The sequence below is a fragment of the Poecilia mexicana genome, unplaced genomic scaffold (genome assembly GCF_051168715.1).
Source record: "Poecilia mexicana isolate PSO_F unplaced genomic scaffold, ASM5116871v1 scaffold_16, whole genome shotgun sequence".
In the NCBI taxonomy this organism is placed as follows: Eukaryota; Metazoa; Chordata; class Actinopteri; order Cyprinodontiformes; family Poeciliidae; genus Poecilia; species Poecilia mexicana.
Genome location: NW_028263385.1, coordinates 15,695,388 through 15,714,744, shown reverse-complemented (window position 1 = coordinate 15,714,744; position 19,357 = coordinate 15,695,388). Strand labels below are relative to the sequence as shown.

The 19,357-nt window shown below is 40.3% G+C and overlaps 1 protein-coding gene across 1 annotated transcript; it reads right to left on the bottom strand.

The window, feature by feature from the left end:
- Positions 1 to 511: 511 nt before the first annotated feature.
- Positions 512 to 14,476, bottom strand: tuft1a (tuftelin 1a). The gene is made up of 12 exons (XM_014984436.2): positions 14,004 to 14,476; positions 6,988 to 7,065; positions 5,711 to 5,812; positions 5,534 to 5,620; positions 4,969 to 5,019; positions 4,739 to 4,825; positions 3,962 to 4,072; positions 3,650 to 3,873; positions 2,979 to 3,084; positions 2,789 to 2,872; positions 2,539 to 2,633; positions 512 to 1,485 (listed from the first exon to the last, which is right to left on the bottom strand). The coding sequence occupies exons 1-12, from the start codon at positions 14,061 to 14,063 to the stop codon at positions 1,413 to 1,415; spliced, it is 1,158 nt and encodes a 385-aa protein (XP_014839922.2). The 5' UTR covers positions 14,064 to 14,476; the 3' UTR covers positions 512 to 1,412.
- Between the last annotated feature and the right edge of the window lie 4,881 nt (positions 14,477 to 19,357).

Sequence of the window (19,357 nt, the reverse complement as noted above, 5' to 3'; positions counted from 1 at the left end):
TAAAAGTATTTATAAATACTACTTCCAATTGCATGCAGTTTACTACTTTAAACTATTCCAATATGAACATTTTTATCTATATTGAAATGAATACAAAGAGTAAATAAGACTCAGATGCGGGTTAATTTATCCTCAAATTTGACTCCCAATTCTTACTGGAAATCATTAAACTTGTGCAGCGGTAGCAATTGTCATAGCAACAATTTGTAGTGAGAGAAGTGTCCAACAGAGGTCGCCCTCATCATTTTAATCTACCGGTGTTACTGGAATAAAATGGGAGCCTCACCAACAATCCCGATTCCTCAAAGGAAGTTTACATTTCGTTTGTAGGAGGCCTCTACTAGGATTTAAATATTTTCTTTTGCCAGGATTTTATTTTTATTTTTTTTAAGTTTCTAGCCAACAGGTATTTCCAAGAAATTACTGAAGCGGTTGTTTATGTGTCTCTTCTCGGAGACCTATCAAGAATAGTGTTTATAATAATTATGAAGCACGCACTTAAGTAGGGATGTTTAGTTAAAGTGTTTATTCTGAAAATTGAAGAGATAACAGATCAGGACATATACTTCATACAAAAGCTCTTCTATCAAACAGATTTTATTTTAGCATAAATAAATAAAAAGCAGAAAGTTGTTTGAATTTTAAACATCTAATTACATTCACTGAAATATGTACAAGGTGAGGATTCAGACAATGACGTGGAAGTGAAATGAACATTGTGCTTAGAGGAAAAATGCAAATTAAGACACCTTCAGTTTTCCTTCTGTGTGCTCACAGTTTCATAAAGATTTTTAGGGGACCAAACAAATTCTGAAAATGTTAAAGACCCAAATAGTAATTTGATTTTTTTTTTTGTACATAAATTTCTACTCGCATATGGCTGTGTACATATGAAAGGGTCATATATTAGCAAATGACAAACCTGTACAAAGACACAGTTTAGTTAATGCCAATGCTTTTTACGTGATCTATCAGGACAGTGAGTAAGCAACAGAACATCGATGCTTTAGTTGAGCGTTGTTATGTTGTCATGAACAGGGAATAAACCGCACAGCCAACGCTATAAACTCAAAGTTCAAATGTGTGATAAGAACGAAAACAGGTCAGAACAAGGAGAGCGCTCACTCTACTAACAGCAAAAACACAAAATGCACATCTGAGTCACTAACGTTATCTACATAAAGCTGACTCGCACACAGTCATGAGGCAAATACACAGCGGGTGCTGCTGATCACTCCACTGTTTCCTTCAAACATTGTTTAGTCGGGACGCGGCTTTAGTGGAGCTGCTACAGTTGCGGTTTGGGAAGGCTCAGCTCTGATTCTCCTTTCGATCTGATGCGGCCACCAGCAGAGCTGCTGTCTGAATTCAGTCTGGAAAGAAAGTCTGCTGCTTCTGGTTCTTCTGTCTTCTCATGACCGGATCTCGATGACTTTGATGAAGGGCAGCGGTTTGTTAGAGGAGGTGGATGGCTTCAGTGGTTTACTGCAACAACAAGAGCACAGTGAATTAATCACTTTTTACTGGAAACAGCAGGAGTCAGACATTTAGGATATAGACTAAATGAAAAGACACATTAAATTAGAATAAACTTTACATGTTTTGGTTCAGTTAGGATTACCCTAAATGCTGGAATAATGAGAGCAAGTTTTTAGATGGATCTTATTTGGAGAAATTGGGTCACATTTTTGGGGGTTATTGTTCTCCATGTTTGCCTGAATTGTGATCCATTTCTCTTGACAGAAAGAATGAGGTCAGATTCTTGTGATGGCCACTCCTAATCATCCGCTTTATTGTGTGGAAGTTACTTTTTAGCTAATTTAGCTGAACGCTAAGCGTCATTGTCTGTTTGCTCCTAAGCTTTGACTTCCTGGCTGATGTCTTTTGATGTTGCACCAGTTTTTCCACATAATGTTCTTTCCTCGTGATGCTACCAGTTTTATGATGTGCACTAGTTCATCCTGCAGCAAAACAGGCCCACAACATAATGCTGCCACTTCCCTGCTGCTCAATTGTGATGATGTTTTCATGTTTGCAGAAGAAAAAAAATAATAAAATTTAGGATTTTTGTCCTTTGTGTGCAATTGCAAAGTGTAATCTGGCTTGTTGCTGTTATTGATTAACAGCTTTAGTGATAATACTAAGAAACTCCACATAAATATGGTACTAAAAATATTTTATTTGAATGGTAATTATTTTGTCTTTGCTAATTTAGTAGTGGTTTGTCAAAATGGTTCTTTGTTACATAAGATGTATAACTTAGGAAACCAGAAAATCACAGACTACTATAAGTTCATAGACATTATAATCCCCTTAAAAATATTTATCAATTAGAAACATTTTCCCCCACTACTTAAAGATAAATTTCCTACATTTCTATTGTTAGATTATGTTGCTACAGTACAAGATGAATTTATTTGAAAGATTTTTTTTTGTCAGATAAATCACAACTTTACCACAGTGGTGCCATAAATTATGGAAAGTGCTGCTTCTACAGAAAAAAAAAAAAAAAAAAAAATCGAGGACAAAATAGGTTACCTGTACACAATCTGTGGATTGCGCTCTGTTGAGAGATAGGAGCTTGACCTTTGTCCTCCCAGGAAGTAGTCCATCTGGTCACGCATTTCTCGATTCTTAACAAACAAAATGGTTTCAGGGTTATTTACAGTATTACCAAGCATTGCATTTTCTCTCTCTTTCCAGAACAAAGTTTTTTTTTTTTTATTTTGCTCCCACAGTCCAGAGATTTATTTTTATTTTTTTAATATAGGCCAGGAGCACTTCTCACCTCAGCCTCCAAGAATGCCACTTTCTCCTCCAGCTCTTGGATCACGCGGTCCCGCTCCTGGATCACCATGCGAGAGTTCTGGAGCTAAAGACGAGCAAACAGAGGAACCAAACAGTGAGCAAACCCTGCGCAAATACGAGCACGGAGTCGACGTGTTTGCCTCACAGAGGCTGGCGTATGTGCTTCTCACCTGCTCAATCATGTGTCTGACTTTCCTCTGTTGGCTTTTCAGCATGTCATCCAGATGGTGGATCTTTTCTTTGAGAATAGCCACCTCCTTCTCCAACTGCTCAGCCCTAAAAATACACACAGACTGTTACGGCACATTGTAATTTTTTTATTTTTTGGGGGGGGGGGGGGGTTGTTCATATTTTTTTCCCCATTGTATAGAATGAAGAACCTATCAACTGTTTGTCATTTACTCTAAGAGAATCAGGGAGAAATCTGCGGTCTAAATAAGAGTTTAAGGTGTCCAGTTTGCTGCATTCGACGGGACACAAGACGTGTGAAGAGGAAGGTTTTCTGGTGAAATGAAGCCAGAACTGAATTTTACAGTCTTCATTCCGAACCCTAACACTCAGTGGTGAAAAACACAAAGACAATGACATCGTTCAGAGGAGGTGGCCTTCCACCAGGACAACTGTGATTTCTAAAGTAGATTGTTGCCACTAGATTTCTGTCAGGGAATCATTGTTTAAAAATAAAAAAAAGGACGTTTTCTGATTTTAACTTGTGAAAATTATCCATTTTCTTCTGCTTTTCAATTATGCACTACTTTATTTTCATCTACTAGATAATATCCCATCAGCTACGCTGAAGCTTGAGACTGAAACATATCAAAACGTGACTGTAAAGGCTGACCTCTGTTCCCCCTGGTGGCCTTCCTCTCTCATCTTCCGCAGCTCACGCAGTTCGTCCTCGCGGCCTCGGATGGTCTCCCTCAGGGTGGCGCTCTCGTGCTCCATTCCTCCCAGCAGCCTCTGCAGCTCTTCAATGCGCTTGTCTTTCTTCTCGCTGGCTTCTTCGGTGACCCTCAGCTGCTCCTCCTTGTCGCTCAGACAGTCTCTAAGCCTGCTGCCTTCAGCCTAAGTAAGACCGAGAGTCGAGCTTCTTTAGAAGATGAGATAAATAACGGAGGGTACGGGTTATAACCTCTGTGTGTGAATACGTTACCTGCAGCTTCTCTTTCTCCTCCTGGTGCTTCTTTTCTGCCTCCTGCATCTGTGCATACAGACGCTTGCTGACCTCTCTCAGCTTGTCTCTCTCTGCTTCTTCATCCACGTCCTGTAGATAAAGAGCAAAGTGTTAGCTTTGCAACTCTACAGTTGGGCACATATTTTTATGGTGACCTAATGAAAACTGTTTTTGTTTCGCCTAAGCTCTGAGGGTTTGCCTATCATAAACACAATGGGTGTGTCTGCGTGCGTCACTGGAACATCTAGGTTGCAGGGGTTTCCTTCTTGTTTGTGCAGCATGCAGTGCATACGTTGGCGATGTAGCGTGAGTCACAGACACGAGTATAATTGGGACGTAAACACAGAGAGCTTCGTTGTGTTTGTACAAAACTCTGATGGCACGCAGGCGGTTGTGGATGTGAGGAAATGTGTGGAAACTTTAGTTTAAAGCGTGTGTGGAATGAGGAGGGTCTGAAAACAACAACATGTGCAGTGGGAGGAACAACAAAGCAGCGTGTTCCAACGATATTTTTCACGCACCCCCAGGGGGAATATAAGGAACATTGACGCCTTGACATCATTTCTTTATGTTCTTTGTCCCTACATAACCTTTCTGTTTGTGCCTCTGGGAGCGGATTGCTTTACACAATGTTACGAATGCTACGAACGTGAGATTCAATATGTTCTCTAAAAGGCTCACACGAATGGAAAAAAACAAACAAAACAAAACAAAAACAACAACAGCTTGAAGCAGAGCCTGTGTTTTTCTGCTCACCTGCCCGTCGGTTTTGGATCCGGTTTTGGGAGCGGACAATCCGTTCTTTCGGAACGGGATTCCGACCTTCCACCCATTTGTGTGCGGCTGTATAAAGAAAGACAGGAAGTCAGCAAGGACAAAAAAAAATGAACCATGGCAGGAATGATAATAGAGGCGAAAGGAAATGCCATAAAACACACAGGCTGGGAGGTAGACAATAAACCCAGTGGGCGGCAAATTTGGGGTACCTTTGTTTTGGCCGCCATCTGCTCTCGAAGGTTCTTCAGGCAGTACCTCACCTGCAACAAATACAGACACGGTGTGAGTGTTTCAAATGTTATTCAGGCATTTTAATTAATTAAAACAAACAACTTCCCAACTTTTAAATACTCAGCATGATGCATTTAAAATTATTCCATTTCATATTTATCAGCAACTTTTAGTTGATGTGATACACATTAAAATATATTTGGTTACAATATGTCATATGCATTTCTTGGATAAATTAGTTTTCTTTTTCCTGCTCTTTAAAATCAACAACCAAAGACACTCAAGAAAATCTCTTAGATTTGCACTTGAATCGGTGTATTAAGTTATTCGTTTTTTTCTTTTTTTTTTTTTGAACATGCATATTTTAGTCTCCAATTTTCTGAGCAGGAACTTATTAAGATGAGATAAAACAAGAAGGGCAGCGACCGTTAGCCAGAAGGATTATTTACATGACCCAAAGATGCAAATGCTTCATATTCCAGGAAACATTCTCACTGACACGAGCGTCGTGGCGTCAGGAATAATCATAGTTCAGCCACTGACCTCCTGTATCTGTGAAACTTCGTCTGACAGCATCTTCAGGCTCTCTTGTTGCTTCTGCTGCTCTTGTCTGCGAGCCTCCAGGTAAACCTAAAGCAAAAGAGCCACATCAATACCAGACACCAGAGCCAAGTCAAATGCCTTTGACGGGAACCAGAAATCCATATCTGCTACACGCACCTTGATGATCTCCACCTGCTCCTCTTTTGACTTCACTGGTTCAGGGTACGAAGCGGTCCTATCGCTGGCTGGCTGCACCAGGGCGAAAGCTCGTCCAATTGGCTGCAAATCAGTGACGAGAGGAGGTTAAGAGCGCAAAGTATTTTCCACATCTGTCAAATCCAGGCCTGATTGCGAAGGAGTTGTTTGTGATCAACATTACAACACAGCACTTGCAGGAGCAGCTTGGATGTTAAATAATCGTCATGAAACATCGCTCTGGAATGTCGGCAGCAATGATGCAATTAAACTGTTAGCTAGTAGAAGAAAGGGGAACATACTGTCCCTTCATCAGCAAGCTAGTCCTGTGTTGCATATCATTATTGTGAGCCTGCATCACAAGAGACATTTAGTAGAAATCTCTATGGAGACCAGCCCTTAAACATCTGCTGGTTTCCTGAGAATGGGTGGACACGAGACCTTGAGCACAGAAAGAGAGAGCGAATGTTATGCAACCTCGCTACAGCGGACGTCCCCTCAGTTCTGGTAGAACAAAGCGAGTCGCAAGACACCCAGATGGGTGTAAACTACTGTAATAAAAACCTGATGGGCGCCGTGACATAATTATGAGCTGTACTTACAGAACGATGCATGATGCATTGCCCTCTGTCTGAACTAATTCCCCAGAATCACTGAAAACGTCACGTAAAAGTGTCAGGTTTTAAACAGAGACTTCGTGACTAGTTTCTCGGAATATTTATCCGTGAACGTGTGGAAATTCTGGCTTGGATGTACAAATAATTGATACAAAAGTGTGTATATTTTGATATATATATCAGCATCACCAGACCCATTTTACTAGGGCCTGAGACAGAGAATATCTCTTCCCAACCCCAGTAAAATTCCTAATTTATGACCGTTAAGCAGTAAAGCATCTCAACATTCGCTTTAACAGATTACCAGAAAACCCAGAAAGTTGTAAGTTAGCCTAAAAGTCTATGTCACCCCTTAATAGGGCTAAAAGATAATGTTGAGGTGAAGAAGACTCTTGTGGTGATGTCTACTTTTAATGTGCTCCTAGCATATCACAGTAAAGCCATTAGAGTAAGCGTTTACATTCGAAAGATTGATAAAAATATAAAAATGAAAATACTGATCTGGACAACAAGTATTAGTCACAGTCAGTATATCCACAGCACTTCTCCTCTCTGCTACAATCACATAGTTTTCTTCTACGTGGTCGGTTCTGCTTTCTATCACTTATCCAAAGTGTTTCTCATCTGCAGGAAATGTCTCACCTTATCTCTGTGCTGCTCTGCGCTCCGGCTCGCCTCTCTCTGGTCGTGGAGCGTGAGTCGCAGTCGTCTACAGCCGTCCTGAAAAGTGAGGCAAAGCGAAATGATTCAAAAGAGTCCGTTGTGATGAAGAGTCTGTTTGAGGGCTATTTTGAGGAGGAGAAGAGCAGGGGGGGGGGGGAGAGGAGGAGGAGGACAGGACAGAATGAGTCATAGGGTGGGAGAAAGTGGGCAGCAACCAGTACAAGACTGGGAACAAACGTCAGAAAGAAAGCGAAACTTTTTCCAGCCCTGCACAGAGACAGATTGTTTGGTTTAAATTGTGCGCTGCGGACGTCAGAGGGACTTAGGCGAAAAACCCTCCAGACGCTCGCAGCCAGCTGGAAGCCGAGGCTGGATTTCAGGGGAAAACTGTTATGTGGAGTAAAACAGAGCCTTTCCATGGCAACAAATCCTCCCAGTAGCCATAAACAATCTGGCAGAGGAATAAAATAAGTGTGCCCATGAAGACTGAGAATGAAAGTTACAGAGAACACTTGAAGAAAACTACCATTATCACCAATTTGAACATGATTGTGTGTTTTTGTTTTTTTAAAAAAAAGCAAAGGTTCCATTTGGAGGCTTTTTAATCCACCAGAATCTAAATAACCAGTGATTACAATTACTGTGAAGTTAGATTACAGTTGGAACTAAGCGCAACCATGCGAAGGTAACACTTTTCAAAGCATTTTGAGTTCAGCACTCAAATAGTTTGCATCTTCTTCAAAGTCTCAGACTGCTTCAGTGCACATTAATGAAGTGACTCTCTTTATCACCACCCTCCTTTATATTTGCACTGTACATCCTATTCATAGCAAAGCACCGTCACACATAAGGTCTGCAACTAAAAATTAAGCAGGACAAAGTATAGCTGAACTGAAAAGGTGGACAGAAGTCAGCTTTTTCAATTTAAATGAAAGCATGACAGAAATATAAAAATATTTGGAAACTATTGACGCTGCAGTTCATTTGGCTCTCAGTTTGGACACTCTGGAAAACTACGTAAACCTACCTGTTCTTATGCCTGGACTACATTTTGAGGTAAGCCATCTTTCCCCGTTTCATGTGCAGACACTAAGCCGATTGAGGCGATGTTACACTACATGAATTTTAGAGTCAAATGTCATAATTCCATCACTTTTTGAGAAGACACTGCCCGGAGGAGAAGCAGCCTTTATCGCTGATCTCCTTCCTCGTCAGAGAGCTGAGATCCACGGCTTCTCTCTGGTCAAACCAGCCGTTTCAGGTGGAAAGGCGGCCAAGCCCTTTTGAGGCACAGCCCAAAGCACACACTTTTTCAACAATGTCTGCTCTTTTTATTTGATTTCAGCTTGTCGTTTCTCTGTATAGTAGAGTATGAAATAAAAAAAACTTAGATGGTCGCATATTTTGAGAAGAATCCCGGACATGCATGAAAAGGAATGCGAAAGTAGCTTCTGTAGCGGGAAATCTCTGGAACAGGATGTTTACTGGGAGTGTATTTTCCAGCACGAGGGAAGCCCCCCTGAAAGAGCGGCTCAGTAAAAATGTCAAGGGTAAACTCTGCGGATGTGAGGGAAGAGGTCACAGACGTTACGCAACTCTCGCAACCCAAAGTAGCATGTTCTGCTTCTTGGGTCATCTTTTGTTCAACGCATAAGCAGAGATAAATACAACAGTTCAACAAATCATTTCATAACTTTAAAATACAAACACGGACGCAGAACTTCGTTAACAGTGTCGCTCGTGTGCAAAAGGAAAATCTGGGCATCGTTCTGCTTTAAACTCACAGTTATCGCCTGCTGGTCGTGGCTAAGTAGTTATAATTTGCCGTTTATTTTTCACAGCCTTAGCTTTCCTGCCAAGCTCTGACTTGTTTCCATATTTGTAACAGATTTAAAGACAATGCTTCATCAGCTGAAACACAATAGCGTACAGAGGTGGGGTTGTTATATAAAGTCCTATTTTAGCCTCAAGAAGATTAGATCAAGGATCAACAATGTCTTTCATATCAAAACAGAAATTATTGTAGTGGCAGTAATGACCAGACGATGAATCAGTTAAAACTTAGAAGCAAGAAACTGCTAATATATCCAACCTGGTAAACTCCTTCATTGTCTGCACGGTGTTATACTGGTAAAGTCAGGCGTTTATTGACTAAACATGTTTTGTTTTTTTCCTATTACTTCATATTTGGACTATCAAGGAAGGTATGGAAGAAATATTTATATCTTTCCCACCTTCTATGATGTTTCTGTGCACTGAAATGATGTCTGGGTTTGTTTTTCTGTCCTTTTATGAAGTACTGGTTCAGTTACTCATTAAGAAACTTATAAAATTGAACTACCTGGTAGCAACTCAAAGCATGTAGGGGTTTAGATCTGGGGGGTAAATAGGAATTTAGGTGATTTTCTTGTTTGTTTTCAGAGACCTCTGTTGGTAGGGGTGTCTGTCGTTGCGTACAAACTGTAGTAAAAAACAAAATAAGAATTTTCTTACTATTTTGTGAAGAGTAAAGTGTGATTATCGGTCAGGCTTTGCAAGGGAACCCTACTGTCTCTTAATTTGACCAAATAAATTAGGTCTTGTTGCGTAATGTAACGATAAGAAGCTGTCATAAAAGAGAAGCTTTGTTTGCAGAGTCTTTAAATTTGCTGCTTATCTTTTCAGGGCTAACAGCAATAAAAGTACAGGCACCGAGAGGTGGATTTAAATGGGAAAATTAGAAGGCAAGACACGGAAAGCAAAAAAAAAAAGAAAAAGAAAACACCATCTAAATGACTCAAGTCCAAGTAAACCAACAAAAATTCAACTACAAAAGGGAAAATTCTCCTATTGTTCAACAGGCTTTCCTCTCGGATTGCAGACTGAGGGGGAAAAGCCGTCTCTGAAAGCTCTAGTGCACCCCGATGAGGCCGGGTGCAGAGAAGAAGGGTTTTGAGAAACAGGGAACAGTGGGAGAGTTGTTAAGAAGGAATGCTTCATTGTACAACTTCCCCGGCTCCTCGCACACAGCACTCCGCTAATCCTCATTCTGGGGCGAGCTATTTGCACGGTAGCCTCCCTGTCTGCTGCTGGAAAAACGCTGTCCATCCCTCAGCTGTAATACTAGCCTTCCTGTGAACTCAGACAAAAGAGAGCAGTCGGACGGGACCTGCAAGCAGCCGCTTTAACGCAAACACAAGCAGAGCGCATTAGCTTCTGGCCACTGACAGAAACATGAGCCTGAGCTCACACACAACCCACGGTGCCTCAGTGAGAACAAAAGATCAGGACACGCCGAAAGGACATGGGGACGCTTTTGTTTTGGATTCAGACATGAGGAGGGATGTAAATTATTGGAGGTAAACGCTGAGGCGTGGGGAGACACCTGGGAATTCACCTGGTAAACAGCATTTTTGAAGATCTCTGTTTCACACACTCAAACAGGGTTCAGATTTCTGACTTTGTGCCTTCAGGTGCGGTTCCTGCATACCACAAAGGATACCACAAGATGTTTTGTGTGCACACATCATCATGCATTAAATGCTTTGTTTCCCCCTGTGCACACAGGCTGAACAGATGTCACCTTTGTCTTTAGTCCAACAGCAATATAAACCTCAGCTCTGAGGCGACAGGTGTGATCCGACAGATCAGCTGCAGGTGAATCAATTACCACTCCAGATTCATCCATCCCTGCACCGATTCTTTACCAAAGGTTCAGTTTGACACTCAAGCAAGGAAAACCTCAATGCAAAGACTGTTCCTCTGTGAGCATCAGGAAATGCTTTTCGTCCAAATAAAAGATAATCTCCCCTCTAAGTTATTTCTAAGATCAGGAAATATTTGACTAAAGAGTAAGTCAACAGAGCTCTTGCACCAACTTTAAAGGCCTGACAGAAACCTAGGCTTTATTCTGGGAACATCAGTCTTCTCAGTAAAATAAATACTGCGGCTAACACACCCAGCCTGAGTTGACAAGGTGCACTTATAGGTAAGCGCAAGGCTTTGAGGGTCCGAAATCTCTCAGAGGTTGATCGGAATCAACCAGTTTCAACTTGATCAGCCAGTCAGAAAATCAAAAACCCAAACAATCGGGTAACAAGCTTTTTAGAAAGAAAACCACACTTTCTTTTTTGTATTGAGAAATATCTGCATTTCCTGTAGATTACATGAGAGTGAGAGAGACCATGACTTTCAGTAGATAACAAGAAGACAAAACAAGTACAGAAAGTGTCTTCTGTTTTATCTTTTTGAGCTGCCAATCTCTACCTATCATGCAACATGTTAGATTTGGAAATTGGTAGCAATTTAATTTGGTAAGGGTCTACATTCTGCTCGTGGTTTGCAGTGCTAGCTAAGCTAACTGTGCTAATTAGTAATATGAAGTATTAAAGCCAGTTAATTCATACTCAATTGTGCTTATTTTAAAGTATTAGTAAAAGTATTTTTTTCCACATAAAGTCTTATGTGACATTATCTGTGCTTAAAAACTAATTTATTACGTTAGAAGGAAAAGTTTTTTCTACAAAACATATTTTTGTGATATCTTCTCATAATATAGATTTTAAAATCAAAAGAGAGTAAATTGAAATTGGGATTAGAAGGTTAGATGTCACAAACACCAGATTGGTAATCTGATTGGTGCTTCTCTGAAGTATATAAAAGGTTTTTGGGCATTTTGTTTATTTATAGTGCCACTTTCTGACTTGAGAAGTCACAATATTAATGTCCTAAACAGGAAAAAGTTTTCCAATCACAAAAAGCACTGGATGAAAGGTTATTTTATCGAATCGGGGCAGTTCGGCAGAAAGCTGGGTTGTTCCAGCACTGCCATCATGTGACACCTTATAGGGCTGACAATACACATAAAAGTATTTCCATGGAACTGAGTCACAGAGTGAGAGTTGTTGGATCAGGACAAACTCCACACAGACATGGAGATACTTGACACTTAACAACCCTCCTAAAATCCACACTTTCAATATAAAGCAGGTGTGCTCTGGCATGTTTCAGATACGTGTGTAAGTCATGTGTAAGTCACGTCTCGCCCATTCCCTGCCACTGATGTCAGACTCTCCAGACGTAGAGTGAGGAAAGACAAGAGGAATGTGTTCAACGGGGAAGTTACAACAACCGAAGGGATAATTGTGTCATTATTTAAAAATTGCCTCACCAGACAAAAAAGGGAATTTGTAAGCAGTGGTTTTAAAATTACATAATATCACACACTGATATTTACAGGTGATTTTAGAAGATGTTTTAGAACGTTTAGTTTTAAAGTCTGTGTTGTACGTCTGTGTGCCTCCTGGGTACTAAACGTTGTGACACTTGCTGAACAAAGTTGTCTCCTGCACATCAAAATTCCCTCTCATCACCATTTATTCACATTTTAGTTCCGCGTAGCCTTTTTGGCATGCTAGGAGGTGAGACTGCATTCACTTACCTTACCTTGAATAAACATATCAGACACCAGATATGTAAATACTGAAGTTGGGAGATTATTTCCCTGCTGAACTTAACGTTGATAAGGGCGGACCGGTCTTCTGTGTGACGCTGATGCAAAGTTGCCTTTTTCAAAAAAGTAATGACTGATAGATTAAGTGCGGCCTGGACAAACAGAGGGTTTATTGTAGCTGTACGCATACCTCTGTGCAGTTATCGGTTTAATAGGTATGTGAGAGGTGCTGCCCTTGTTACACTTTGACCTTTCTGTTGGATATACCTTGCACGCAGAAGAGCGATAGATTATCAGTCTAGACCGCAGGACAGAAATGTGCAACTTTATCTTTTAGTGGGTTACATCTTTCAGCTCAAGCTTAGCTGGCAGGGTTTATGAAGTGTGGCCTGATGGGAGCTCAGCAGGAGAGCACCGAAGTGGAAGACAGAGGGTGAAAGTGTCATGTTGCTCCGCAACCTTGTAAAACGCGGTGCTGGTGAACAGTTTGCCTTTTCAGGCAAGGTCAATGATTAAACCAAAGAGAGTCACACACTGATAACCCCAATCAGCGCAAGTCATCTTATGAAATGTTGCCCTGGGTTACTCTTATGTTGCATGAACACCAAAAAAATAACCCAAAGTTCTCTCTTTTGTGTTTTTACACATAAATCATGTCTTAAGGAATCCCAGAATAAACCAGGTCTGATCTTAAAATTTAAAAGAGGGCATTTCAAATGTAGTCCAGATTAAAAAACAAACAAACAAAAAAACAAAAAAAACAGGCCTTTAATAGGAATCATCTGGCTTGCAAGGTATGCAGCCATATGTTTTTTCAATACAAAGAGGCACCTGCTCCCATTTAGGTGCACTTGCAAAAATAAAAGATGTAAAACTTGCTTGAACTACAGGTCACCCCATGCACAAGCGCGCCCTGGGCAAAGAATCATATCACCTATATTAAAAAACATTTTCTTTTGCACAAATGTGCCAAACCATACATTGCAAATTAATAGAGGGCTTGAGATTCCCCCTGACACAGTAAAAAGCACATCGCCCAAATCAAAAACCCATACAGAAGTGAATCCAGCCAATAGTATTTAACATATCCTCCTTTGTTTGAATGTAGCAAAGCAAAAATTGCAAACAAAGGACCACTTTTTAATCTGTCTTTGCACAGGTGGCAGACAAAGTGCACAACCTGGGCTGCCTTCTCCATCTGTCACAACTGCTTGGAAGTGTAAGCCTTTACATGATGTGACCAGAAGGCACCTGACACAGACACAGATGTTATCTGGACTAATTCTGACCTGGTCTCTATGCGAGTCTGTTCAGGAGGTGAAGGGTGGGGGATAATGCTTTAATTACTTTAGAGATTTAAGTAAATACAGCACTTAGAGCAGATGAAGGCATGCTGCTTCAGGAACCACCACAAAGGTATGTAATTAAGAAGAAAACAAAAAGACATGTGGAAGAAGTAAAAAGGGGGGAAATTAAAGGGAACAAAAGTTTCCAAAGTTTTCCACAGAGGGCACAAGCTTACAGAGATAACGTTGGAAATGTATGAATATTTGAAGGAACTTACAGAATATTCATCGTTCCTGATGTCTTCAATGGTGCAAAGACTCCTTGTCACTCCGTTCATCTTCCTCTCGGATTCAATAAATACCCCACACACAAAGAAATAAATAGATGAATAAATAAATGAACTGCTCTGTGTCTCCCGGCGGACCGTCCACAGTAAGCTGCTCAGTGTCTCTCCGTTTAACCCACGCTTACTGTCTGGCTCCTCTCTTTGGGAATAACTTTTCTCGGTGCGTCACTGTGGGAGTGAACAGCAAAACCAAACAGAGCCGCCCACAAAACGGACCGAAACAGCCAAATAGGGAGCAGGAGCGAGAGAAAAAGAAAAAAAAGAAAGAAAAAAAAAAACACTGAGCTTGACTGTAAGGGGAGTGTCAGAAACACATTGTTGGACAGAAGCTGCAGCCACCGGTACAGCAACTTCTGGAACAATGACCTCCTGCAGCTTCACCTCATCTGAGGGGAAAAAATAAAGTGTGAAACATTACAATATGGTCATTCTTATTGTATAATACAAATGGTCAACCCTGTATTTAACGCTGCCGTGAGGGGAGCAGCCCAGTTTCCGTGTAAATTATTAAGTGAGATAGCTTAAACGCCGGACTGAGCCTCTTTAAAAAAGAAGTCTCCTCTCATTACAAAGCAGTGGAAACAAACTGTGATTTCGGAGCTCTGAAAACATAACTACGTAAACAAAGTTACAGAGTTATAACTATTATTTATGAACAAATTTAACAAAATTTGATACATTTTGCAGAAATATTTGATTTTCCTGTCCTGCTGGTTGGTCGCACTACTACTCGATCGAGGCGAGGGGGGATGACGTCACGTCTAGCGCCTTTTTGTTTTGATGCTATCGATATAAGCCAATTGAGCACAGAAATGTAAGATAAAACACAAACAGAAGACACAAATCTGGTCCTACAATTTCAAATACACAAACTAGAAAACAATTAATTGAATGCATCCCTGGTTAATTGGAAAACATAGATAAATGCAGAAACAAAAATGGATAAGAAAAGGTAACTGCAAAAACAGTTTTTCAAGCAACCTCCAGATACAGTTTTTGGGACTTCCTCATGTTTACTTTTTTATTTTATTACTGTATTTTCTCCTTTTTTCAGTTTATTAATCCAATAATTGGTAAATAATTACCAAAAATAGTTTTTTTTTCTTCAAAAAGTATGATGATTCACCATACACTTTTTGCAGGGGTGACAGAGGAATGGGTGACAACCATTTCTGAGGATTTAGGACTCCAGTGTACCACAGGGAGATTCATTATCCACAAATGGACAAAACATGACCAGCCTTCCAAAATTACTCCAAGTTTATCAAAAGAACCCAGAACAATATTTAAACTAAAGCATGACAAACCTCACATTTAGGGTCAGTGCTTAAGATTAAGCAATAACAAAAAGACTGTGAATATAAATACCATGGGAGAGTTTCATGACCAAACTACAGCTGAACACACACACCCATCTATTCCCAACTTCACAATGGGAATGGACTGAATTTATATAGTCATACTGAGAATTTTTTTAGTCATACTTATCACTCAAAACACTTTGCACTACAGGCATAATCAGTCATTTGCAAACACATTTATACGCTGATACACTGACAGCTTGGGGCTAAGTGCACATCTACATGGACTGAGGGGACAAAAGTGAAACATCAGGGAAGACGTGTGTCTGGTTGCATATAGATTTAGCTTTTAAAAACTACAATTACACCTATAGTGTGGCAATGATTTGGGTCTTTGTAACCTGGACGACTCGCTGTAATGGATGGAATCACAAATTCATCTCTCTGTCAGAAAACTCAGAAGAAGATAGTCTGGGCCTCAGTTTGTGACCTTATATTTGGTACGACAGCAAAACCAGTTATTAGATTTAAGCATCAATTACTTTGAGACCTCCTCCCCAATAACTAAAATCCAAATTTGAAAACTGCTTTTTGTATTAACCGAAGTTATCATCATCAGAAGAAATCGGTACATTTACGAAAATAATGTAAAATGTCTCAAAAGTAAAACACGCTCATGTATCACTTCTTTGTTATTTAATTGCTGATGTAGAAGTATGCATGTTTTTGGTGTTAACTCAGGTCATTTTACTGGAACAAGATGACAGTGCAAAGTAGCAAACAAAGCATTCCTCTGGCAGCATGTAGCTGACTGACCAAGGTCACAGCACAAAGACTAAAACAATCAATGGCACAGGAAACACAAACACAGAGTGGCACAAAATATAAAACTGGATGTATTAAACGAAGGAGGGAGACTAAAACAGAGATTCGCACTGAAATAAAATGAATTTGCCTTTCATTCATCTGCTTGGTTGCAGTTTTGAGTCTTTAATTAGTAAACCTTTTACCCTAATGAATCACCAGGCAAGAATGTGGCTATTTTTAAAGTCATAGTGGGAGGTGTGTGTGTTTTTTTTTTTTTAAATGATTGTATTATCCTGTGGAATGAGAATCCTCCACATGCACAATATCCTCAAAACCGCAGCACACCCAAACCTCAGGGCTGCGTGTTGAGATGTGTCCCACAAACAAAGGAGTTGTGAGGCTGCATCCGACCATTTTCAGACACGTTGATCCGGAGATTAGACACCAGACTGTTTTGGGAATCAAATTTTATTTGCATCCAAGTCCCGGATTGAAAATATAATGGGGGACTCAAACCGGTTATGTCACTGTTATGTCTGGCTTTCTGGTTGAAGGCAAAATCGTAGAGCGTAAAAGTTTCACTTGAAGGATTTTCCAAAAAAAATCAGAAGGTGTTTGGTTATGTAAAAATAAATACATGAGCTTTTTTCCAGTGCAAGGCTACGTCTCTGCCTCAGCAGAGAAGCTTAAGTTTAAGTTCTTTTGCCTATCATCAGAAGTGATGACAGGCATCAGCAGCAGATGGATAGCCGGACTAATGTGGTAATGTAGATCGCACTATCGGCTGAAAACGACAATCAGATCAGAATCAGTTTATTTGCCAAGATTGTGCACACAAACAAGAAATTTGACTTCAATTCAATATGACTTTTCTCTCAATGAAGATATGTAAGTATATACAAACATATATGCAGAGTGTTTTCACAAAAGTGAACAACCGGGCTGAATTAGGGCAAACATATGTGGTATTGATCTGAGTGCTGTTAAAAGCCCAGATATGGATCATGGCTGAAAAAATGAGATCCGCTCTACAAGCAGCTCAGATGAGCTCAGAGGCCGTGGAGGCAAGGTGAGGAGCTCAGAGTAGAGTCACCGCTCCACCTGTCAGGTTTGGTGTATTTGCTTGGCTTTTCAAACCCTTAAATGTTTTTCTCCTTATGAAGTCATTCTTTCATTGAAATGCGTGTAAGCTTGGACTATTAGTCTTCAAGTTTTCAGCTGTTACCTGAAGGTTTTGGGTCGTGTTTATAACTTCATTCACCTTGACGAAAACTTAATTTACATTTGAAGAAACGTAATCCAAGAGCATAATGCTGCCACCACCGTATTGCGCTGTGGGTTTGGTGTTCTTTCCGTGAAGTGCTTTGGTGATTTTGTGCCAAATACAACTACATTATCTGGAAAGATTTTCCCAGACTCGTTTTCTTTTGAAGAAAAGACAGCCATTGTCCAAAAATATGATGAATACAGTCAGATTTCGTTCACTGAATGTGGCTAAAATAAATATGTGTCCTCATTATGCCCATTTGTCAGATTAAACATGCTATTTGAAAACAACAACATTTACGCCTTTAATAAAATTTTTTATGTTTTTTGGTCAGACGTAAGATTCAAACCTTAAAAGCTGTGTTTTTATTAGATTGAGGTGGAAAATCCACATAGTTAACAAAAGTAAAGGCTTTAAGACATCAGTCTGTGTGTAACCAATCTAAACAACATAATTCACAAAATGGGCCAGTATAAATACACTACATATACAGGAATGACCTGAATCAAAAGGTGTTTTAATAGTGTAAGGGTGTGCACTCTTATGCAACAGGCACCTTGTTATGTTTCACGTTCCACTCTACTGCCGTTTGTGTTTAGTTCAGTCGTACACGCTAGATGTCACACATTTGTGGGAAAAGTTTAAAGTCAAAATTCTTCACATCACAAAATCCTCTTTTTAACGGTGGTGTGATGTGAGTGAACGTTTACGCCACATGTTAAGTGGAGATTAAATACAGATTAGAGATACAAAACTTTGAGTTGAAATGCCGAGGTGGATACCTCATCTGGATTATGAAAGGTTAGAATCACTACTTCAGAAGCTAGAGAGTTATGAGAATGAACACTTTAAATGTCAAACTGACGGTATGGGAGTGGATTTAAACTGTTTCCATGAGTCAATGGGCCACAACAGTGATGAAATTTCAAAGACAAAAATAATTTTGACAGATGCTTTAACTGATGTCATTTGTTCTTTGTCAGAAAGGTGAGTCTGGTGAAAAACAAATCGTTTTCCTGTCGTTTTCACTCCTTTTTCATCAGCAGGGCTGTGGCTGCTTTTCAAATTATGGCCTCTGTATTTTTTCAGTGAACTCAGAAAATCCCTGTTTCTTCTCTTATATAACAGGACTAAAGTAAGCCTGGCTGCTACGGTCTGTTAATTTTTCCACCAAAACATTACTTCACCTGTTCTCTGTCTGTTTTCGTCACCACCTCGGCCTACATGTCGTCCGCAAGGATCGGTATTTATAGCACTGACGTGTTGGGATGATGACAGAGTTGATCTCCACTCCTCAGGTCTGCGAGTTTCTCAAAGGGCAGGTGGCAACACGCCGTTTCGTCCAGGCCTGAAAGACTTGTGTTTCTTTTACGTGGAAGCCCAGGAGGCAGGTGGAAACACTTAACACTTAGATGACAAAGGCAGACATTTGTAAGAGCAAACCCACAACAAGTTTCAAAACTGGACACACGCCCAATTCGTGGCCAATCAGCTCTTAGGTACGACAGTTGTGTCTCGAAAGCTGCAATATGGAAACCCAGTCCTGCCCATAGAAAGTACGTACCAGTTTAGCCTATAGTCTTACAAAACAGGTCATGCACACAACATGTTGATGCCGTGCAGGTTTGGTCACTCCAGCGCAGTGAGAGCTGGATCTAGTCTCATAGTAAACACTGAAGGTGTGACTTTATGCCAAGAAATTATCATTGAACAAAACCTTTGAAGGTCAGCTCCTCCTAAGCAGGACCAAAAAGGGTTTCTTTTGTGCCTCTTTTGAACATCAATTACACAATAAAACCGCCTACGAAAGTACACTAACTTTGTTCATTTTCAATGAGCAGATGCCGTGATAAACTCCACAAACAGTCCAAAAGAGACTGTTCTGTGAACCAAGACAGGATGTGAACACT